The sequence below is a fragment of the Grammomys surdaster genome, unplaced genomic scaffold (assembly GCF_004785775.1).
Source record: "Grammomys surdaster isolate TR1022 unplaced genomic scaffold, NIH_TR_1.0 100, whole genome shotgun sequence".
NCBI lineage: Eukaryota > Metazoa > Chordata > Mammalia > Rodentia > Muridae > Grammomys > Grammomys surdaster.
In genome coordinates, this window is record NW_021604579.1 from 6,228,733 (window position 1) to 6,252,622 (window position 23,890).

Genomic DNA, 23,890 nt, shown 5'->3' on the forward strand with positions numbered 1-23,890 from the left:
TCTCTCTCTCTCTCTCTCTCTCTCTCTCTCTCTCTCTCTCTCTCTCTCTCCTTTCCTCTCTCCTTCTCTCCCTGCCCCTCCCTCTTTCCCTTCCTTGCCCCACCTCTCTCATGCCCCCAGCAAACAGAGGATGCCACCCACAGGAAAAGCAGGAGATGCAATAATCATAGGCACAACTGAGAGGTGCCTAAGACTCTGGCAGATAAGGTCTGAGTCTGGGCATGTAAGGAGATCCTGACCAGAAACTCAAAAGCTCCACTGAAGCTAGGCAGGGAGGCTCACACTTGTAATCCCAGCACTCTGGAGGCTGAGGAGGACCACACCAAGTTCAAGGCTGCACTTCAGAACGAGATCGTACTTTTTTGTTGTTCAATAAATTTAAAAAAAAAAAAAAAAAAAAAAAAAAAAAACCCTCCGCTGGTTAGCCTTTCCCACGGAGTGTAAAGCCACCAGATGGCAGCAGAGCTGCCGGTTCCAAAACTGAGTATCGGATGACCGTCACTGATCTTCAACCCTGTCTGGGGAGGGGTCTGCGCGTACAAATACATCCACAGCCATACAGGTGGAAAAATATAGACACACAGGTGGACAGGCTTTTGAAATTTAGTCCCCTTCCTTCGCATCTTTTCACCTTCCTCCTGCTGCCCTTGACCCTGTCCACCCTTGTCACAGTACCAGTGATGTAGAAAGAGTGGTTCTCTTCCTGCTCCCTAGAGCTGGAGCTGGAGCCAGACGTAGAGAGGTAGCCCAGTGGTGCACTGAAGCAGGTAGGATGTGTACAGAGAAAGCACCAGGCTGGAGCTGCCCGGAGGCTGGTGTGGAAGGAACCCGGGAGGAAGAGACACATACCCAGTGTCTTGCTTCCTGGAAAGTCTTAGGCGCAATGGTAACACATCAGCTGCCCTGGCTTCCTCCCAGGGTGCCTCCAAGGATGCTATTACAGTACATTTCATTGAGCAGAGACTGGATGGTCTGGAAGTGTAGGGATCCCGAGCTGGGCAAACTGTGGAGCTCAGACCCCCGACCCATGGCCAGGCCTGCCAGGAAACAGGTGCCTAGTGCCTGGGCCCCAAGGAAAGTGCTGATGTCTCCATCCCTGTGCTTGTTTTTAGGCTGGTCTAGGAGGACTAGGAAGCATGTGACTTAGCCTCACACGCCTCTTTTCCCTGGGCTGGGGAAGGAAGCTCTACCTAAGAGTTGCCTGAAGTGATATAATAGTCCTTGAAGCATACGATATTTCTTGCGCATTACTCTGCGTATGAAGGAGGTGACCTTGAAACTCATCTCCTTCACCTGCCATTCCATGCCACATCAGGACCACGGGGTAGATAGAACTCCACAGCCTTTATCAAAACCAACTGCAGTCGGTAAGTTCCCCTTCAAGACTAACTGAAGTCCGAAGTGCTTCAAACTCCCTCCACCTTGTCAATCTGGGTGGATGTTTCCTTTCCTGCCTGACATATGTGTGACCTATGTCACCCTGTGAAATCCACACGTTTGGGGTGGGATAGAAAAAAGAAGGTGCTATCCCAGGAATCAGAAAATGAGCTAGTCTGTCCCGAACAGCAGGAGAGTTCACTTGTTACAGACCAGTGTGCACTGGCACGGAGCCAGTGGTAGGGACCAGCCGGAGATGAGGTGACACAAGGAAGTGAAAGGTTCCAGACGGTGCATAAGACTTGCAAGCCAAGTATAAACCTTAGGGAAACTTGGAGGTAAGGAAAACTGGGAAGAATTGGCTAGAAGCAGAAGAGAAAAGAAAGGAAGCCGGCAGCGGGAATCAAGCTTGGGTGGAGAGGGAGCAGCGGGAGACTGGGCTGTATACAGAGGACAAAAAACAAATCCTAAGAGGCTAAGAAAGAGACAAAGAGAAACTGGAAGGCCTAGAGGTCTTATGTTGAAAGCGAAGAATGAGGCGTGAACAGGGGTGTGAATCCGTGCGGCCCCACCCCTGGTCACTCAGAAGCTCCTAGTCCCCTCCCCAGCGGGGGTGGGGGGGCTCGCCTCCAGCCCCGCCCCAGGCCCCCAGAGGCCGCCCCTAGGGACCCTTGATGCGGCCCAGTAGATGGTGGGGGGCCCAGCTGGTGCGTTATCAGTTTTCTCCAGGAGCCACCCCGAGCCACCATGCGGCTGACAGTCAGAGATTAGGCCCCACGAGGGTCATTAAGCAGCGGCCTGGCCCTGGCCCAACCTCCTGTCCTCCTGATCCGACCAGTCCGGCAGGTGGGAGCTGGCGATAAGGGTCTTGGCGGTTCTGGGGCGGGCACTCCTTACTCCCAGCCCCTGGTCAGGAGGGGAATGTGAGTGGGGGAGGAGCGCTGTAGGTCAGTATCGGTCTAGCCCCTGCAGAGGCAAGCACCAAGGCTCTAAGAGCCTGGCAGGGCATCTCTGCAGTTGCTGGGATGACCGGATTAGCTTCGGAGGAAGCAGGTCTCTCCTGATAACACCTTACAGGTGGTTCTGTCCTGGCCCTGGCAAACTGGAGGTAAGAGGGAGGCTGACTTGAACCCACCTGCTCTTCCCAGGAACAAACTGGGAGCAGAGGTGGGAAGGAATGTGGTCACCTGCAAGAGAACAGGTCTGACTGGACCAAAGAAAGGGAGTATTTGCGCCTTAGCCAAGACCTAGCCTCGACTATCTTCTTTTTCTCCCTCAGTGAGAAAAAAGCTGAGCTGGCTGGCCCCTGCCTTTGCTTTCTATTTTAATCAAGGAATGATTTCATAAGGATAAGGAAAGAGGAAAAAGAATGAATAGTGCTCACACTTCAAACTGGCAGAAATGGGTGAGATGGCATGAGTTACATAAAAAATAAAAATAAATTTTAAAAAAAAAATACAGGAGCAACAATCAATGTCCATAAAGCTAAAGACCAGAGAGGGAAAGACTTGCAAAGATCACACAGTAAGGCAGGGAAACCTAGAACAGAAGCACTACTTGTCATTTTCTGCCCAGAACGCTACCTCTGCTGCAGGCCAGCTCCTAAACCCCGGGGAGATGACTTGTGGGTACTCCTTGAGACATTCAGGCAAGCCTTAGACCACAAAGTAATTTCCCGTGAGCCTGAAGCAAGGATGCTGTGAAATGGTGAGACAGGTGGCAGAGAAAACATCTGGAAACAAGGGGGCTCTGGCCATCCTCTCCACACAGGCCTCTGGATCTGGAAATAAGTCTGTTTGGAGTTTTTACTACAGAACAAATGCTGCTCAGTGGGACACCCAGACACAGCAGAGGAGCTGGGTCAGGCAGGTACTTGTGTCTGTCTTCTCTCTTCTGCCAGACCATGTTCCCTGACTCCCATCTCACCCAGGGCTGAGAGTCATACTGGTGAGGACTGGGTTCTATTCTAGCTCTGCCAGAGACTAACCAAATCCTCCACACAGGATCACGGAGCTCTCCCAGGGTCACACAGTAAGCTGACAGGAGACTAAGAACACAAATCTGGGCTTCCTCTGTCTCAGCCCCAGCTTTCTTTCTCACCATGTGATAATACACCACTCTGGAGTCCTTGGAAGGGGAGGGAGCTGAGCAGAGTGGGGGGAGTGTTGTATAGGAGAAATCCAGAAGATCCCTGAAGAGCTGGGGGCTGGGGTGTTCTTGCAGAAGGGCCCAGCCTTGAACAAGGGCAGTGTAAAAGCTCCTAGGCTTTTCCTGGCCTTGTCCTGCCCTCTGCACAAGGGAGATATTTTGAAATGCACCAGGGATAGGGATGTCTGGATACCCAGCTCGCATCAGGGTCTTCCTCTCCTGGGAAGATCTTTTGCCTGCTTAGGCCAAGGAAGGGTTTAGTTTGAAGAGACAAGAGCCACCAACAGGCAGGGATAAATTCAACTCTCCCAGGAATGTCCACACCCATAGGGAGTTCTCCATAAGTACTCAGACACCAGAGGAGACAAGCTCTCTCTTATTCCTACCTTGACACAGCCTCAGCCTCTCCAACTGGGTCCCTAAGTCCCTAGCTCCCTTATGGGGCCATGGCTTCTGGATAATCTGTGAGTTCACCATGGCAATGGATCCTAGAAGGTAGTTATCATAATTGAAAAGAAATGGGCCCATAAAGCCTCTCGCTTAGTGGCTGGAAGCTGGGTCAGAGTCTCCATCCCAGAAGTATAAAAAGTCTTTATTTCACAGAAATAAGAGCCACTTCCATAGGTGCAGGAGGAACGAGGAGGGGAGGAAATGAACCGGGCATCTCTTTACAAGGCTCCTCAGAAATGAGTAGAAGACCCCAGGAGACCCCAGGGCCACAGCACATGCTGTGCTCAGCTTGGTCTGAGACCTAGCCCGAGATGGCTGTGATTCAAGAGAGGTGAGAGGGTCAGCTTGTGTCAGTAGATTCCTGTAGAGCAGTGGCTGGATGAGACTGTGGGCATCAACTGTATATCCCCTGTAACCTGGGAACTGGGGCCATAGAGGAGCTTGTCACATGGGTGTGCTGCGGACCCTGCCCTCTTCCTCCAGAACATTCTCGAAAGCATTCTTGTGCTCGCTGGACCTGAAAATGGACGTAAGGCTTACTGGATCATTGGCTTCCCGCTTCCATTTCCTCCTCCCGCAGCACAAAGACCACCACCACCACCACCACCACCACCGCCAGCCTGCCTTCACCATCCTGCACCAGCTTTCTATCCAGAATTAGCATCTGAGCCGGGCAGGGAGAAGAGAGGCCTTCCCCTGAACATATCTGGACCTGTGTGCCTGGACTAGAGGTTCCTTAGAAATATACCCACCCAAATCCCCTGATTTCTCATTGAGCCTCCAGAGAACTCTTTTTTCACAGATTCACTGACTCCCCTTTTCAGCATTGAACCTCTTCTCCCCATGACACCTACTACTTTCCTGACTAAGCCTTCTCTCTTTGTCTTCCCGTTAAGCACTGTAGTCCTCACAGAGTCCTTTTCACTTTACTAGTCCTTTTCTTCATCAGCCCATCCGCTTGGCTTCCCCGCCTTTCCTAACTCTCCCAGTAGCACCTCACCTAAAACCAGATGCCATTGAGGAGTATCTGCCGTCCATTCCCACCAGGACCCCATCTGCCTTGTTTCCAATGATCATCACCGTGCTCCCAGGCTCCCTGGGGAAGAAGACTATCAGCAGGGCTCACCAATGAGTGTCCACTCCAACCCATCCAGGAACATTCTGTTCTGGGACCTGGTTCTCAAGGTGCAAGCAGAGAGTACCCCAGCTCAGAAAGCACCTCTGCCCCCCAGGCCCTGTAGACACCAACTTTAGCCTCCTCCTCAGGCCTCACAACCCTCTAACCTGATCCACAAGAAAAATGGGGAACACAGGTATTTGTAAGATGGTTGTCCTAAGTCCCAGGTCTCTTTCCACTCACTCCACGCACTCCCCTTCAGCCCCATCATAGACCCAGCAGGACTCAGAGTACATCCCAAATTAGGCGTGGTTGGTGGCCACTGAAGGGAGAGACAGAGCTAACAGTGCATTTGCCCGCCTTCCCATCCCTGAAAGAGCTTTTTTCTGGGTCCCTTATACCTACTCAGCTGTCCTCAGGCATCCCACAGGCATGTCACACCAGACATGTCCCACCCAAGTCAATTCAGCTTGGTCTCAGTGTCCTCTGACTTAGGGAGTCTTCTAGAGTCAACCCTGTCCTTCCTCAGTGCTCCCTACTGCCTCTCTCCATCAACTCCCAGGCTCCCTCCCAAACAGCTCTTAGACCCCTCCCTTTTCCAAACTGCCTCTGTCCTGTCCAAGTCTGTCCAGCTTCATACGCTCTAAGCTTGCTTGTTTCACGTACCGTGCATGCACACAGAACAGCTAGAAGAACTTAACTCTGTTAACGTCATCTCATCCACTGATTTCAGCTGCACTGACATAAGGCCTCCAGTCTAGGTCATTGGTATCGCCAGACCCAGGTCCTACTGACCTCACCAGCCACACACTGGGACTCTCCATCCATCTCCATCCCTAAGCTTCTTGTACATACTCCAAATGCTATGCAAGGTTGCTAGACCCCTGGATGCCAGGCTACCTTAATGACATCTGAGAAAAGATCCCCTAAGGCAGATGTAGCTTCACCCAGTGGGGCTCTTGATCTCGATGCATTCATTCCTGGAGACTGGTCTTGGTGCCAGGCCCCAAACTTAGGACTCAAGTGTATTTTCCTGCAGTACCCTATTCTCTGACTGACTTCTTGTATGTCAGGTTTTGGAGTGACTGTCCAGTCAATAAAGTCATACTAACTAACCCCCTCTCAGCCCCCATACCACCTCAGACAGTGTCCTGTACTCTCTTTCCTTCAGCTGCATTTGACTTGAACTGCTTATCCAGTCTGTGTGCCTGTGAAGCCCTCTGCATCATATGTAGCTGACCCTCCAAAAGGACGGGGCCTTCTGTTTCAGTTGGGAGGGAGGCCAGGCTCCCATCCCAACTCCATGGATAGTAATGGAAAAAAAAATTGAGATGCCTAGGAGAGACTTTTCTCCCAAGTTCATGCTGGAGGCAGGGTGCAGAAGGAGGTGAGAGAACCGTGAGGCTGGCCAATAGAGTTCAAGCCTGGGAACCAGAAAGGCTCCAAGCTGACTCTGTCATCAACTCTTCCTGGGTACTTGAGCCCTGGCTTCCCTTTCTCACAGCGACAAGACTTTAGTGAGAGATTCTGGGGTCATCTTCTACTAAGGTAAAAGCAAAGGTTTGAGGGTTACCCTGACCACTAGGGGCTGCCCAGCCCAGGGCCTTCACGTGGCACGTACGGCTCCTCCTGGCACCAGAAGTGGTTGACAGCGAAGACGATTGCAACAAGGACCAAGAACACAGCGACAGCAATGAGGCCTTGCATCCAGGGCTGAAGCTTCCCTAGACCTGGAAAAGGAAAAAGAGCTGCAGGCACAGAACAGTCTGGGCACTCTGTAGGGCCCAGGGAGACATCTGAGTCGACAGAATAGATCTAGGCCTGTCCACTCTTCTAAGTATGAGGGAAGGATGGGGCTCAGAGCCTACTGAAGTTTGAAGAAAACCTGAGCAACCAAAAAGAGGACATGCCTCAGAGTTTTCTCTGAAGTTCAGGCTCCCAGAGCCTCCTCCTTGCACACGCCCACAACAGTCACATGCAGGGCCCCCCTAGGAAGTGTAAGAAAACAGAGACCAAAGGGCAGTTCCAATGGCTGGCCTAGGCCTCCCTGTCAGTCAGCTGGGAGTGGCCTAAGCCTCCCTGTCAGCTGGGAGTGGCCCCTCCTCCCTCCTGCTGGCCCAGAGCTGCCAGGACAAGGCTGGCATCTGGAAGATCCAGTTCTAGAACACAAAGCTTCTCAGGAAGGATTAGGAGGGGTGAAGTCTAGTCAGAGCTGCTTCAGTGCTGACTGCTCAGCTGGGCTGTGGAGAGGTAAGAGAGTTAAGATGTTGGATTTTAGCTCAGAGCCCCTTTATCCTTTCCAACAGGGTGGGCAGGGCACAAAGGTCAGCGGCCAGGTTAAGGTCTAGCCATGTACCCCTTCTATTTTTTTCACCCTTGATGTCAACTCCAACCCTTAAAACTTCCCAGGAGTTCTCCTCAGGCCCCTGGAAGCCCCAAGGAAAACTATTTTCCCCATTAGACTGAAGATCTCACTCTCCGAAGGCAAGATACCCAGCAGCTAAGAGTCTCAGGAGGAAAGAGAGAACAACAGGAGACTTTGGTGGGGGGGAAGTCCTGACTTTAAACAAGGCTGTATGACTAGAGCCTTCCTATGCTGTGAGAGGCTGTGCATCAAAAGACCTCAGTTTGCCTCATTCCCACCCCAAAGTCCTTCTTGGAGTCCAGCATGATGCTTTTCTGCTGCAGTAATGACCTGACTGTCCTTAGTGCTGTCTCTAAGTGTGACAAGTGTTGGTGAAAGAAAGGGAAATGGAACGCTGGGCTGTAGCCATGGCAGCTCCAGGTTAGCAACCCCCAGTAGAAGATGCACATGGTTGCTCTGCAAGGGTCAGTGTTTGAATATGTCCCTTCCCACTCTGTCCAAGAAACTTGGGCTCAGGCCATTACTTTTTCTGGACTATGATGCTCAGGCATTGGGAACAACCCTGGGAGGTCCCCTCCCATTTTCCTTCTTCTGTGGCTCTTACAGCTAACTCCTCACAGACACCTGGGACCACAGTCTTCTGGTCCTCCTCTTGTGGCTCTGGGGAGAGCTTATAGAGCAAGGGACAGAGTCAAAGGCAGAAGAAAAATGGTCCTGGACGGGTTCCTTCATGAACCCATATAAGTTACTCAATCTGTGTGGTACTTAGTTTCTCAGTGGGCCTCCAAGACGTGGGACTCAGAAGTGAAGCAAATAGATATATATATATCAACTTCGCCAGCCACCTCTGGACACCAGACCACTGGGTACAAAGCCCTTTTATACCTCCAACCTGACAGTAGCTCTGACTTACTGAGAATGAATTTAAAAAACAAAAAAACTCTAAGACTCAGAGTGGGGCAGGAATTTCCTCATGGTCACACAGCAAGACAGAAAGAGCTTGGTGAAGAGTACACCCACAGTAGGACTACTCTGGAGAAAGGGAGAAAGAGGACTTAGGTCATCCGGTTCAGTGGCTTATGCCTTTAATCTCACCCCCCCACCACCAACACACCCACCCACCCACCCTCCTATCCAGAGCAAGCATTTGGGGCCATTCCCAGCCTGTTTCTAGCCCCAGGACCCAGTTGTCTCTGGGACAGTTCCTGCTGTGAGGTTTGGATCTCAATTCCTGTTCCTCCCCTAAACCCTGGAGCCAATGTGTTCCCTGCTGTCTCACCCCTCACTGAAGGAAACAAATCAATCACAGAACCTAAGTCAGAGGACTGTGGTCCAGTGCGTATTCCCCCTCTACAAACACGGTATCGAAGGCCACCACCCCATCCTACCTCGGTCACTGTTTCCAGCCAGCCCTCTCCTCCCTGCAGCCCAGGTACCCCTGTCCTGTGCTACCTTGTTGACAGCTGGCAGGTGCCACTTCAGTGAGCAGACCCAGCACGAGCAGACTGAGGGCCAACATGGCTGCAGGCAGATGTAGGGCCTTGGTCCACTGCTGGTGTTTTGACTCCTGGAGCTGCTGGAGGTCTGGGGTGTTTGTGTGAGATCAGCTGGAGCGCAGTCTAGCTAAAGGAGAGGCAGGATTGGGTAAGGCAGAAGTGGAGAGAGGGCGGGGAGGAAGGACTGGCAGACTGGTGAAGAGAAACTGCCCTTCCTCCCCTGGAAATGAGCTGCCAGGCCTGGCTGATGCCCAGCCCAACAAACTGGCATTTAAGGTACCCCCTTAGAAACCAGTTAAGGAGGTGGACCCGGGGAACTGGGGAAGTGAGGGGGAAGCCCCAGTCTCCTCCAACACTCACTCGGTGTCAGAAGTCTCCTGAGCTCACCTTTCCTGGAAGTGGGGCTGGGCTTCCATGGAAAGGTGTGACACATTTTCAGCCCTGCCTTGAATGGGCCTAGTGGGTGTGGCTTCTTAGAAGACTGACAGTAGGCTTGAGACGAGCAATGGTTGGCTCAGAGAGCCAGAGGAAAACACCTGCGAGCAGAAGACTCAGGGAAGGCTCAGCTGCCGGCTTTCTCTACCTTCTGCTCTCCTCCCCCCTGTTTCTGACCCACCAAGCCAAACCCTGGGACCCCACCCCACCTGAGACACAGGCTCACTTCACAGTCCCCAGCCCTGTGGGACCTTCCTCATAGACCAGTTCAATATTCCCCCTTGGTTCCCAAAATCCCTGATAACCTGACAGGCCTCAGACAAGATTTGACTTGGTCAGAAGTCTCAATATCTGCTTTCAGATCCACCTTCCTTCATCACAGGAGAAGTCTCCCACCTCCTTTGGCCTTTTCATTTTCTCAAATGGAGCTCTGCACCCTGCTTAAAATGATAAGGAGGGGGCATGGTGGATATTTGCTAATTCCACCCCATTCCTTTCATCCCAACCAGTGGGTCCCTGGAATGTCCAAAGCAGGTTGGAGCCCGGAGCCTGCTTCTTCTACGTGTATGTGTGCATGCCTACTGCATGCATGTGTCTTGGCATTCTTCCTTTGTTCTGCTCATTCCCTGATTCTTCCAAATGCTGGGGACCCATCTACAGACAGGAGTAGCCATGAGAAGTTCATCTGTCCCCTGGAAATTGACACCACAGGGCCAGACCCTGCAGAAACACACATCCCACCCAGTAGGACACATAGCATCTGCCTGACCTTCTAGACACTAAAAATGGCCCAAGTACCTACTGAAGTCTGAGTCTTAAGGCCATGGTGGGGCTCCTTGCCCAGCTAACCCCAAAATATAGAAGTTGAGATGAGACAGCAGGCTAGACCCCTTTCCTAAGGAAAGGATGGGAGAGGATTTTTTTAACAGTCCCTGTTGCTTGCATGGATTCCTAAAAGAACATTGCACTCAGCCCTTTCCAGTGCATACTCAGGTAAGACATCTCATGCTGTCTTGGCTCTTGGCAGGTACTCAGATGCCTTTAGAAGGCCCCAGGGCACAGTAATCATGCCTGTCTGTCCCTACATACAGAATGTGGAGCCTGTGATCCAGATCCAACACAAGACGAAGTTCATGTTCCGAAGAAGCCAGTATCACCCCGACTTGACCAGGCTTAAGAAATAAGGAAGCTAAGAATGGGTGGCTGAGACACTAAACACCAGCCAAGGAATTGTGGATGGTGCTGAGTCAACACTGGTGAGGGCCTTCATTGCATTGCTTGTCCCAAGTCATATTGGCCTGCAGGTCCTAGTTTCTGTCCAACGGAAAAACAAAAATAAGACAGGTGAGAGCCTGCTTTCTCTGTGAGCATGTATGCACACCTACTTTCATGCATGTGCAGTGGGCCTGTGACCATTCCCCAAGGTCACAGGGAAACTCTTCATGTCTAACTCTACATGGCTAACCTGTTCTCAACATGGGCTGAGAATCTTCAGGAGCACAGAGGCGCAGGCTTGGTGGATGTTAATGAACAGCCAGGGAACCACTGGCTGGAATGAAAGGAATGGGGTGGAAGTAGCAAATATCCACCGTGCCTTTCTAGTCGACTTTAAGCGGGGTACGGGAAACCAAGGTCAGACCTCCATTTGAGAAAATGAAAGGTCATCAAAGATGGAGAGGGAGTCTTGGGAGACATGCAGCCTCTGACTGGACTGCATTAGAGAAGCCTTTGCTCAGCGCTTGGGAGGTAGAGAAACCAGGGCGTGGTTTCTGGACAAGTGACTGGCTGCTGCCCACTTGGAAACTCTCAGGTTAGGTTTCTGACTTAGACAACTGGGTAGGTGGCAATGGCTCAAGGGAGGACACATGGCTTTCTTAGGATTCTCTCTCTCTCTCTCTCTCTCTCTCTCTCTCTCTCTCTCTCTCTCTCTCTCCCTCCCTCCCTCCCTCCCTCCCTCTCCCCCCGCCTCTCTGTGTGTGTGTGTTAAACAGGCCAGCATATACAGAGAGGCTTTTCTGATGGTACACACTCACTAATTCACGCCCCCTGGAAATAGCCCTGCCTCTGCCACCAGCTCGGGAGCCACAGTCTTTTTCCCCAAGCATCCCCAACTTCCCTAAAACCCCAAAGAAAAGCAGAGACTCCCAGAAGTATACTTTGAGCACAGTAAGGGAGGAGAATGAGCAGGAAGGACACAAGGTGACCAAAGGGAGAAAACAGCTCCCAGGTCAAAGTCCCAGGTTTTAAAGCAAAAACAAGTTGTTCTGGAAAGCAGGGAGGAGGAGGGATGGGTGGACACTTGGCTTTAGACCAGGCCCCTGATCCCTGGAAGTTTTTACTTAGGAAAAGGCTAGTCTCCCTAGCCTTATAAACAAAGGGGTCCCCTGTTGTCTGGCTGAATTCCGAAGTTTGGATGGATCACACCAAACCTCGACTGGATCCTGGGTCCTCATCTCAGCCAGCTGTTCTATCCACAGTCGGTCTTCTCTCTGTTTCTTACCCAGCTCTCATCTGTAATCATCTGTTCCCTAGACAAACCTTCCACCAGCCTAGAACTGGTGTGTTTATCCTCACTCAAGAGTGCCCCAACCTGCGTCCATCCATCCCTCTCTCCACACAACATATTGCCTGCCATTCTACCTACTGCCAGGAGGTGGCACTGTGCGGCTCCAATCCCAGACTGAGGTGCAGGGGGCATTCTGAACAACTGAAGACTAAAGAGCTTCCCTCTTTCCAGCTGCCAAGCCCCTACCCTGTATCACCGGTGAGTTACTGGGAGGGAAAATAAACACTGACATATAACCAGTCAATGGTGTCGCATGTTGTACCCAGAAGATGACTGAGTCACTTAAGGAAGGCTTCCTGCTGGTAACGCCAAGGGGAAGTTAGCCAGGCTGTCAACTGCACAGAAAGTTATGATGGGGAAGGCCATGTAGACAGAGATCTCAGGCTGAGAAAAAGCTGGGTAACATATGCAAGAAGGGTGTTTCTTTCGTTTTTGATATTGTTTTTCCCCTATGGTACTAAGACACAAATCTATAGGGCCTATTACATGCTAAGCAAGCACTCTACCACTGAGCTACATCCCCAGCACTCTAGGTGGATGTTCACTACAAAAGTAAAAGCCCTCTTCACATGTATATTCTAGTAATATCCTCCCTGTTAATCTTTGTTACAAGCCTGCAAATTCCTAGAGGGTGTCTTTTCTTTTTTCTTTTTAATATTTATTTAATGCACATGAGTACACTGTAGCTATCTTCAGACACACCAGAAGGGGGCGTCAGATCTCATTACAGATGGTTGTGAGCCACCATGTGGTTTCTGGGAATCGCATTCAGGACCTCTAGAAGAGCAGTCAGTGCTCTTAATCTCTGAGCCATCTCTCCAGCCCGAGAGTATCTTATTTGGGCTACTCTTGGTCCTTAAAATGATGTTCAAACTCCTTCCCCAGGAACCTGAGGTGCAAAACAATCAGCTCTCCTCTTTGGCCTCACCTGGCCCAAGGCCCCCAATTCTGGGGCCTGAGCTCTACTCTATTATAGCCCTCTGCCTAGGGTGCGCTCTTCAAGTCTCTCCTAGAAAAGTGACCTTCCCGGTCTTGCTTTAAAGGTCCCTTTCTCCCTTCACCTCCTTCACCTCACCTTCCCCTCAAGTCTTCTCTACTCTACACACCCTATTCTCACAAATCGCCATGCCATATTGACTTCTGTGTTTGTACATTTAATACTGATCACCCACCTCCAAGGATAGACCACACATGCATACGCATGCGCGCGCGCACACACACACACGCTCGTACACACATTTTATAAAATTAAGTTTCAGAATATACAATGCCTGGTCTGGCAGAGAGCAGAAGGTCCGAGAGTGAGTGGACAGATAAAGTGATTAGCTCCAGGTGGCCCCTTTATCTTTCTCTAACGTGAGGCAGGCACTGACTGAGTCTGCAGAATCTCCATAAGTGAGAGTCCTCGGAGCTGTCCAACGCTAGGAAAGTGTGTATCATTGAGGGAGCAGAACTATCCCAATAGGAATTCCAGGGAAGGCAAAAGATCAGGTCACCCTTAAGGGTACCTGCAGAGGGATGCTTTTGGAGATGTGGAGGCCCCTCTTCGTTCATAGAATTTCACTCACTCAGCTGCCCATCAGTTAGCACTGCCTTGGACAGGGGATAGTGCATCTGTTTCTTACTAACCTGTAAATGAAATTTTCAAGTTCTTTCCATTATGAATAGAGATTGTAAAGCACAGCCCTCTGATGCTTCCCTTTCACCCCACAACTGCTGTGGGTATTTGGACATATTATTCATACAGTCATAAAGTAACCATAGAAGTCATGAAGCCTCCACAGATCCAGCCAAGTACTGTGTAAAGACACACTTAAATTACTTTATCACAAACATACCTTTAATATTTTGTTAACCATGTGTTATTACAATTGGCTTGATGACCAGGGCTGTACATTTTACTATATGTTTCTAAAATCATTTCAGTGAGAAAGAGTCCTCAGGGAGCCAGCAAGATGTCTCCTCAGGTGGTGCACTGTACAAGACTGCTGACTTGAGCTCCATCCCTGGAACCCACGTGTCTTAGTTAGGGTTGAACAGACACCATGACAAGGCAATTCTTATAAGAACAACATTTAATTGGAGCTGTTTTACAGGTTCAGAGGTTCAGTCCATTATCATCAAAGCAGGAGCATGGCGGCATCCAGGCAGACATGGTGCAGGAGGAACTCAGAGTTATACACCTTCATCTGAAGGCTGCTAGCAGAATACTGACTTCCAGGCAGCTAGGATGAGGGTCTTAAAGCCCATGCCCACAGTGACAGATCTACTCCAACAAGACCACACCTACTTCAACAGGGTCACACCTTCTAATAGTGCCTCTCCCTGGGCCGAGTATATACAAACCATCACACCACATAAAGATAGGAGGAGAGAACACACACCACACAAAAGAATGAAGCTATGGGCTTCACTGGACCACACAAGTAGTCCATGGTACAATAGGGTTAAGGAGTCCTGACTCTTTGGGAGCCCGGGGCAGGCCTGCTCAAGGCCATGCCATGTGATCTCAAGGTCAGACTTGGAGAAAGACTGGTGACTCCCTGGACAGAGACCTTCTAGTACTTAAAGTGGGGCTATGATCAGGACAGACAAGCATTTGGCCTCACACGTGGACTCAGAGTGAGGAGCTGACAGAGGCAAACGGTACTAGCTTGGAACCCACAGAGCCAGGGAATGCACTGGCTGCTGCTCCTGAGTCCTAGGAGACCCCAGTGGGCCAGGAAGATTTATGGGGAGGACCCCCCAGAAGAGAAGATCAATCAAATCCTTCTTCTGCCTCCTCACCCAGCCGAGAAAGTATAGAGGGGCCAAAACCGGGATCCTCCTTGCCAGCAGAGGCCTGAGGCCAAGTCTCTTCTGCACAGTGGCCTCTGCATAGTTCTGCTGCCCATCAGGGCTCCAGGCCAGCAAAGAACCAAGCCAGGATACAAACTTCTAGAATTAGTGTCTCCTGGCCACAGTCTCACCCTGAGGGATCATCCTGCTCCTCATTTTTCAGCTAGGAAAAATATGACCCTGAAAGTTTCTAAGTCAAGGCCACACAGTCAATTAGGAGAGATAGGATTAATCCCAGTCAGTCCTCTGTACGAGCCAGGCCTTCACCCCTCTCCCCGGCACTGACGTATTGCTCTCTTTGCCCGAGTTCACCCCAGTGTGCTTTCATTTGTTCACTCACCACATGCTTGCTGCCTACTAGGGGACTGGATATACAACAGGGAACAAGACCGAGCTTATGATGAACAGCCGTGAAACTGCATCACACCAGAGGGGCAAAGCAGCACATGCAATAATCCAGCACTTGAAAGACTGAGGCAGGAGGATCATTGTAAGTTCAGGTCACATGGTGAATTCTATGTTTTTCTGGACTACAGAGTGAGACCTTATGTCCCAAAAAGAAGGGGTCAGCTGGAAAGGTTGCTCAGTCATTAAAAGTGCATACTACTTTTGGAAAGACCTGAGTTTAGTTCCCGGCACCCACATTAGATGGCTCACAAACACCTGTCACCCTAGCTCCAGGAGACCTGACATCCTCTTTAAGCCTCCACAGACACCTGCACTCATATGCACACATTCATACAGACCCACACTACAATATTGAAATTAAAATTAATCTTAAAAGTTTCAGTCTTGCTAGATGTCCTACAGCAGGCATGTGAGTTGTGTTCACCATCTAGTCTGGAAGATTAAGAAAAGATAACAGCAAGCGTTACGAGCCTCCTGTGGTACCATTCAATTAACGAATGTAACAATTCTTCTGCTCTTGTGAGGTTGATGCTTTGCAAAGTCCGCCAGGAAACATGAAGAGAAATTCCAGTGCTGCTGAGGTCTGAAGCATCTCCCCACCGGCTCATGTGATGCCAGCTAGTGATCCTTGGGGCGATGGATTGACCTGAGGGTGCAGCTAATCAGTGGATTGGTTGATCTCTCAGCAAACACACAGTCACACTTTAGGGGGAGGCGGAAAGAAGTGTGACCTGTTTGGATGAAGGAGTCTCTGGGAGCATACCTATGAAAAACATGCATCTTTCTCTCTGGCCCCTCTCTCTTTATCCTATATTCATGCTCCCCACCCCGACATCCTCCCTGTGGTTAAAAGACCTCAGGGATCACCTTTGGTGTCTCTCTGAAATACTCCACATCAAACCACCAGCCCCCATCCCTCACTTTCTATGCTTGCTCTAACTCCCTGTTGCAAGCTTGTTATGACTTCCTACTGCCTGGGCTCCTTGTTCCTGCTTATGATCCATTTAGTCTGGTCTCAGAACGGCAGACAGAAATGTTTGTTAAACCCTACTCGTATCCTAGTCAAACCACGAAGCCCCTGGTCTTCAGAATGGCGCGGCTGCTCTACAGGATGGCTCTCTAACCTGTCTCCTGTTCCCCTTTCCTTTACTCTAGCCACACCTGCCTTCTGCCACTTCCTGTCCACTGCAGACCCACTCGGACCTCAGACCCTTTGTACTACCTGGGCTCTCCCTGTGGTACTCTCTTCCAGATGTCTCCATAGGGTTCTTCTCATCTCCCTTGGGTCTTGACCCTAAGGCCATCTAATAGCCAAGGATCTCCAATATAGAGCTTTGAGGCTCCACAAAGTCAGCTCTACAAACCCATCCATTTCCTTTTCTAGTCTTCTTGTGCTCCTTGGCGTGTATTCACTTGGAATCCACCATATAATTAAGTTACTATTATCATTATTATAAATGACTATTCTCCATTTTTCTACCAGGAAAATGCCTTGTTCACTACTCTACCCCTGGTCTGGCATGTGGTAGCTAATATGAATTGCTGAGTAATATAAACCACATTTTAAAAGCTGAAGCTTAAGGATGGTGTTGGAGCAACGAACCCTACCTGGAGCCCCTCCAATCATACCAGCATATGCTTATCTCTGTCCCATCCTCAAGTCAAATTAAGGAAGGAGCCACAGGTACTGAGTACAGTCATCAGACCCTTTGCTACTAGAGATGGAACTAGTGAAAAAGCCAACCAATTCATGCAGGAATGAATACACACACACACACACACACACACACACACACACACACACACACGACATGGGCCTCTTGGACAGTCTTTTTAAATGAATGCCTTAAATATATAAAATAAAAAACAGAATTATAATAGGAACCAATTAAACAGAAATACAACTCTTAAGCTATGTTAAAATGTTATGATATGGCAACTGGACATAGTAGTACACACCTATGATCCCGACACTTAGAAAGCCAAAGCAGGAGAGTCACAAATTTGAGCCTAGCCTAGGCTACATAGAAAGATTCTCTCTTTATCTAATAATAATGATGATAATAATTATAATAATAGTGATGGTGATAGTTTCAAGATGGGAAGGATCATAAATAACATCTCAAAGTGATCTATTAGTAGCAAAAGTCTCAGATGCTAAGCCAGGTGGTAGTACACAGCTTTAATCCCAGCACTCAGGAGGCAGAGACATGTGGATCTCCCTGTGTTGCAGGGCAGCCTGGTCTACAGAGAGAGTTACAGAACAGCTGGGGCTACACAATAAAACCCAGTCTCAAAAAAAATTATAATATATATGTACACACACACACATTCCCATTCATGTCTGTGTTCTGTTTGAATTCTCTCCTCCCAGGGCTTGGGTGTCTTAGGGACCCAAGCTTTAGAGGGTTGCTTTGAAGATGATGCGACCATTCACCCCCTGCATCAGTCACACATCCTTAAAGCACTGATCTGTTGTGCACCCTCCCTGGAAGCTGATGGGAGTTTTCAGATGTTTATTAAGCACTTGCTGGGTGGGACCACTACTCTGTGCAGGGTGGGGTCACTGAAGATCAGTAATATACTCTCTCAGCCCTGAGCCACAGGGGTTCCCTGTTAGTAGAGAGGGGTGGCAGGACATACACAGGAGCTAACGCCAGTCACCCAGGAATATGGCCTAAGAGATGCTGGGAGTTCAGAAGGAAGCATGGGGACACATCATCAGAGATACTTTAACCAGGGCCTAGCACTGGCTGAGGGACGGAGTCTTCAAAGACTACCTTTGGTGCAGCAAAGGTGCAGCCTGGGAAAGGAAAGGAAAGCTGAGGGAGTTCATGGACCAGTGTTGTTTCTGTGTTGATCATGAGGTGTTTCTATAGGTACACTGCCTGCAAAGTGCAGGGACTGCCCAGGACCACCTTGTTTCTCTCCCCCAACCCCATCTCTGTCCATGCTCCAGAGCTCTGAGGGCCATCAATATGAGTGATGGCAGGCTAATCATGTGTACTTGGGTCTGTGGAGGGCCGCTTGTCTCTCTCTGAGGACTCTTCAGCAAAGACAAGAGCAGGACAAAGGCTCCCCTCCCCCTGGCCTAGGACTGCCCTCATTAGCATCATGGGAGCCTGCCAGCAGGCTCAATGCTTCCTGCAGCCCAGCGCAATGCAGCCAGGCAACTGGACAGGCCAGCGCCTTTGGCACAGCCCCAACCCGGCAGATGTGGACCCTGAAGGGCCTATAGACAGCCGAACACCACCCACCCATCCACCCACCCACTCAAATAAGCAAGGCAGGCAGCTACCGCCTGGTCCTGCCTGCCTGTCTGCCTGCACAGGGCTTGTTTGCATTGTCACAGCGGCAGCCAAAGCCAAGAGACAGGAGAAGCATACAGTCCCTGAAAGGAGACACCTGCCTCCAGAAGCTAAACACCAAAGATTATAACTGTTACCTCTGTCTAGACTGACAGGGTACAAACGCAGCAGCACACACCAGGGCAGGCTTAGCGTTTAGGTGCCCAGCCGAGACTGCAGCTTCAGGGCATTGGTAGACAATAGGACTGGCTGCTTTGCAAGGACCGCAGTTCTCATCGTGGTACCGCAGGTAGCATGTCAGAGCTGTGAGGTCTCAGACGGTCCTCGGAGAGATTGGTTGGGGGCTTGGGGATGGGAGTGCCTGTAGCTATCTGGATCCCACCTATTCAGGGGTAACAGACTGGGGGGTGAGAGTGATGGAGAAGCCTGATAGCCCTTTGAATAGGTGGCGTACTGGGGATTGCTAGAGAGAGGGGCGGAGCGCTGAGAAACAAACCTCCCTTAGCCTGTGTGGGAACAGCCAGAGGGCAGAAGGCCCAGCCCCTTGAGATCTCCCAGAGCCTGGGACCCAGGAGCACCGAAGGTCCCAGGCTGCAGCTGGGTGAGCCATGAGCTGGGAAGGGCTGAGGACCCTGAGCTGCCAGGGCTCAGCTGGCCAGGTTGTCACAGACATTGGGTGGGAAAAGGTTTTCTAGCCTGATCCCATAGCTCTGGTAGATCTCAGAAGGGCAAGGGTCTTAGAAGACTTTGTCACAGGGTGGCAAGGGGGTTGGCAGGGGAGGTGATATTATTGTCAGACTCCCATCTGCATAATGGAAACTGAATGAAGACATACGGAGTCTACCCCAAATCAAGGAACTCATGAAATAACCTGTACACATATCTCCAATTATACGGGCCACTCTCTGACTTCCCCTCAGGGGACTCTCTGTGGTAATCATAACACCATGGATTAATTTGTTGTGGGATGAGAGACTGGCTCCCAGTAGCTTCTCTCTGAACCATTTGGCCTCTCTGACCTCTGTATAATGGAAGTGCATTTCCCTGTCCTGGGTTCTTGGGAGGAGATGCACCCCTAGGAACTCTTGTCCTCTTCCTGAGCTCCCCAACCTTCGGACCTGGCACCCCATTTCCACTCTGCCAAAACCCATTCTTCCTAGTCAGCACATGCAGACCCATTAACACCTTGGTGTCACTGTCCCATGGGGGACAGGCTTGTCTACAGAATGGCTTTTAAATAAACAGCATTGAGAAAGTATATTGGAATAAAGAGCTGTTTGGTCCTGTCCAGCGATGAACCACAACTACCAGCATCCCTGGATAACCCTAAGGGTATACTAGTGACACTCATACTTTGGCAGGAACCAACAGTTTCCTAATTGGAATTAAGGCCTACTTAACGAGAAGTACATGCCAGGTACTGGAAACATAGCCAACTACTGAGGGCTAGTGAAATCACGAATCTTGGAGGAGAACCTACTACAGCCACTTTATTGAACCAGAATAACCCCTAACTACATTCTAAGTATTTACCCTTATGCCCACAGATAAGTTAGTTCTCACCCCCCATCTAGAAAACTTCACTTTGAAACAGATGGAGACCACCACAGAAAAACTCTATCAAAATGTTGAGTTGTAGAGCACAGATGCAAAGGCCACATCTACAACATAATTCCTGCACCTAAGGTTCAGGGATCATTGCAGAAGAGGAGGCAGAAAAAGCATACAAGCCAAGAAGCTTGCTGTGAGATTGCATCTCCTAGAAATGTCCATGAAGCTGTATTCATGAAGTCTCAACAATATGGCTGCTTTAACAAGACCTGAACAAGTTCTCCACCAATAGACATGCTAACATGGAAGGAGGAAAGCTCAAAAGGCCTCAGCCCTAGACAGAGAACTAAAGGGCAACTAAGGAATGCTGCGAGCAAGAGAGGTAGTCTTCCCCAGGAACTAGCACACCAACTGATTCCCAATACCAGCTGGTCAGCCCTGAAGATAGACATACAATTAACATCGTATAGACTGAGCAGGTTGTATTCATGTATGAAGGAGTGTGTGTGTGTGTGTATGTGTGTGTGTGTGATAATACATATATATCTAATAGTGAAGAAAAAACAGGCCATGAATTTGAAAAAAGAATAACGAGGGAATACAAGAGAGGAGCTGGAGGAAAGAAAGGAAGGGAAGGATAATGTTACTGTACTATATTCTCATAAGAGTTAAATTAATAATAATAATAAGTTGCTGGGAGGTTAGTGCTAGGAGATTCTAGGTCCCAGTTCTAAGTTCCAGAGTCCTGCGACCACAGCTTCTCACAATCACACTTAGGTCTCAACAATAACAGAAAGCTCATCTCAGTCTGAGTCCAGCGGGTCATCATCCTGTGCTATGGATGCTGTCTCCCTGAGTCCTTACTTATGTCCCTGTCCACATCTGCTCTCCACTACGGCCAGAACATGTTCTGACCAGCCCCTACCTACTCCCTATGCTCACTATGGCTCCCACTATTCTCAGAGAACTTCAAATGTCTGGTGACCAGATTCCAAGGCTTCTCTGGCCCAATACTTCCAACCATGCACATTGACCCCATCAGCAAAGACTACAATCTCCAAAGCACATCCCATTCTTCCCAGTGCTGCACCTGCTTTCACAACGGCCACCCAACTTCCTCTCTGCATCCCTGATAAACTCCCACCTATCCTCCCAGAGCTAGCATTCTCTGGGAAACCTTCCATGACCACTAAGTGAGACACAGTGTTCTGGTTGTCGTCTAGGACAATCCTTAATGCACAGCTTCAACTACCCGACTGATCTGTGTACCCAGCACGACCTGGTTCAACAAAAGAACTAGCAAGTGGCCAGTAATCCAATGGATGAAGATCTAAGCTTTACTGGCCAATAACCAATGACTACATGTGACCCTTTGCATTTAAGTTAATTCAAATTAAACAAAATGACAACCTCAGTTACCTGGTGTATTAGTCATCCTTCAAACACTATATGTGTTTAATGGCTGTTATATGTCAGCCTAGCTCCTACTCAATGCTCCTTATCTTTCTGCATTTCACTGTCCATTTTTGCAGTCTGGCCCACACACTGTACAAAGCCAAGCCAAACCAGCATTTGACAAGGACTTTTTGATCGATTCTATCACCCACTGCACTGAATCATGCTCATGTGGACTTGGGAAGACACTGGACAGATGGAGCCCTGCTGAATGACCCATCTGCCCACCCTTAGACTCCAGCAGCTCCAGGCAGGAAACAACCCAGCATCTAAAGCTAGGCCAGCAAGTCTCTCCAGAAGGTAGGTCGTGCAGAAGGTGTGGCCAAGGCACGTCTCTCCATAGGCAAAGAGTCCTACAAGGGCCTGAAGATCCTTCATCCCTACTTATCTCAGACAGAAGCTTGGAGTAGAGCTTAGGGGGAAAGTTGTTGCAGGGGCTGGCCTAGAGAGCAAAGGAGGGCTGGAGAGGGAGAGCCAGAAGCCCCCCTCCTTCCCTGCTATCAGCACAGCAGTCCTCCCCCACTTCCTCTCTTCGAAGATCACATCCTGTTATTGTGTGGAGAGAAAAGCCCAGGAGCTGGGGAGGGGCAGGGCTCAGAGTAAGCCAGTGCGGAGAGCTTTAGTAGGAGCTGGAAGGCAAAGTGAGGTGGGAGCCTGGGCAGGAGTATGGGTCCAGGAGGAAGCCAGCATTCCTGGACCAGACTGTTCCACCACTGAAAAATAGGTACTGCTCAGGAGAGGAAGTGAAATCTCCTCCCAGATACCTCCCAGCCTTTCTCCTCAGTCCCTTCATTTCAGCAGGGACTTGCTTAGGATCCTTAGGGTCAGACCTAGGCTGCCCACACCACTAAGCTCCTCCCAAAGTTCTTGCCTCCAGTTCTCTCCTGCTTCAACTTCCGCTCTGCTCATGAGCCTCTGAAGTCAAAATGGGTGGTCCTTGCTGGCTACGCAGCCTTACCTGACATGAGACAGGCTCACAGAAGTCCTGCTGCTGAGGGGTGATTAATATTCCTTTACCTATATGCCCTTTCCTTGTCTCTTCTGTTAGGACAGTACCATCCTGGTTCTGTTTCTTGGAAAAACAATGCTTTCTTTTAGATTTCTCTATAGGATCATTTTTATGAAACTTCCTGCTTGAAGTCCCATGACAGTGTGGAAGATGAGTGTTAACATCTCCGTTTAACAGATAAAGAAACCAAACCTCAGAATGATAGTGACTTACCCAAAGTCACACACCAGTACACCCAGTAGCAATACTAGGCCTTAAACCCCGAGTGATTCTGACCCAGGCCAAGCTCTTTCAAAGCCTGACTGCTCTTTTCTGCTCACTTCCAACTAGGCCCCCATGACTCCTTTCACCAACTGTATCACGCCTGTCCTTACTCAGTGTCCTCACAGCCATCCATGGAGCCTATCCTCCAGCCAGCAAGCTCTTTACTACCTCCACACAGATCATTTCCAGTCCTGGTCCTAAATCTGCAGCCATCTTGCCCATAAGGAAAGTAGAGCCATCTTCTCTGTGAACTCTAGCTGTCTACTGGCCATCTCTTCTCTTTCCTGACCTTCCTAAGGGGTCTGGATCTCTAACATTGGGTGTAGTCCTAAATTTGCATCTGGTTCACCTTGCTCAACCCCTTTCCAACTCAGGACTTCGTGTCCTCCCCTGGATGATCCAGATGCACCCTCTTTTACTCAGACTCATGATAATTAAGCTCTGTGACCAGGTAACGTGGTTTACATGGGCAGGGAGTTATGTGGGGGCTGGGGGCAGGGAGGTAATGACACAGTGATGGCTTCTGAGGAACACATACTTGTTTTACAAAAAGGGAAGCAGGTAGGAACCAACATGGGGAGGCCAGACAGTTGAGTCGATTCGCAGCCCCCACGCCTGGTCTTTGTCATTCCATACCAGCCTTTCAGGTTCTTCTGCTGTCAGACATGAGGCCCAGAGAGAAAAAAAGAGAGCCTTCAGGAGTAGAAAAGTTGTTCATGGCCAGTAGGGAAGGAACCTGAATGCCTGTACCCTAAGGTGTTGTGCAGGGGGCTTAATCAGACTTGGTTCCAGCTCTGGGGGGTTTCTGTTTCAGTGCAGAAGCAAATAAATAAGCAAATGTTAGGGCAGGAAGGGCCAGCACACAGGGGGTCCCATGGGGATGCAAAGGAGGCACCCAGTCCCATGGAGTCAGGAAAGCTTCCTGGACTTCAGGGACAATTCAACCAAATGAGAGTGGGCAGAGAGGAAGATAGGCTGTTCTGTGAAAAATAACCCAGAATTCAACATCTGGGAGGTCATAAAACAATAAAATAGTCTAGAACAGAAAGAAAGAAAGAAAGAAAGAAAGAAAGAAAGAAAGAAAGAAAGAAAGAAAGAGGAAG

General features: G+C 49.8%; 1 protein-coding gene across 1 annotated transcript; it reads right to left on the minus strand.

The window, feature by feature from the left end:
* Positions 1-4,096: 4,096 nt before the first annotated feature.
* On the minus strand, positions 4,097-9,457 carry Pdzk1ip1 (PDZK1 interacting protein 1). The gene is made up of 5 exons (XM_028787868.1): positions 9,341-9,457; positions 8,910-9,080; positions 6,714-6,822; positions 4,976-5,071; positions 4,097-4,492 (listed from the first exon to the last, which is right to left on the minus strand). The coding sequence occupies exons 2-5, from the start codon at positions 8,974-8,976 to the stop codon at positions 4,420-4,422; spliced, it is 345 nt and encodes a 114-aa protein (XP_028643701.1). The 5' UTR covers positions 8,977-9,080; positions 9,341-9,457; the 3' UTR covers positions 4,097-4,419.
* Positions 9,458-23,890: the final 14,433 nt, after the last annotated feature.

Coding starts and splice junctions, on each gene's coding strand:
- Pdzk1ip1 (XM_028787868.1), bottom strand. CDS start 8,976: ATGTTGGCCCTCAGTCTGCTCGTGCTGGGTCTGCTCACTGAAGTGGCA. Junction 5,072..6,713: donor TTCTGGTGCCAGGAGGAGCC/GTACGTGCCACG, acceptor CTTCTTCCCCAG/GGAGCCTGGGAGCACGGTGA. Junction 4,493..4,975: donor TCAATGGCATCTGGTTTTAG/GTGAGGTGCTAC, acceptor GTCCATTTTCAG/GTCCAGCGAGCACAAGAATG.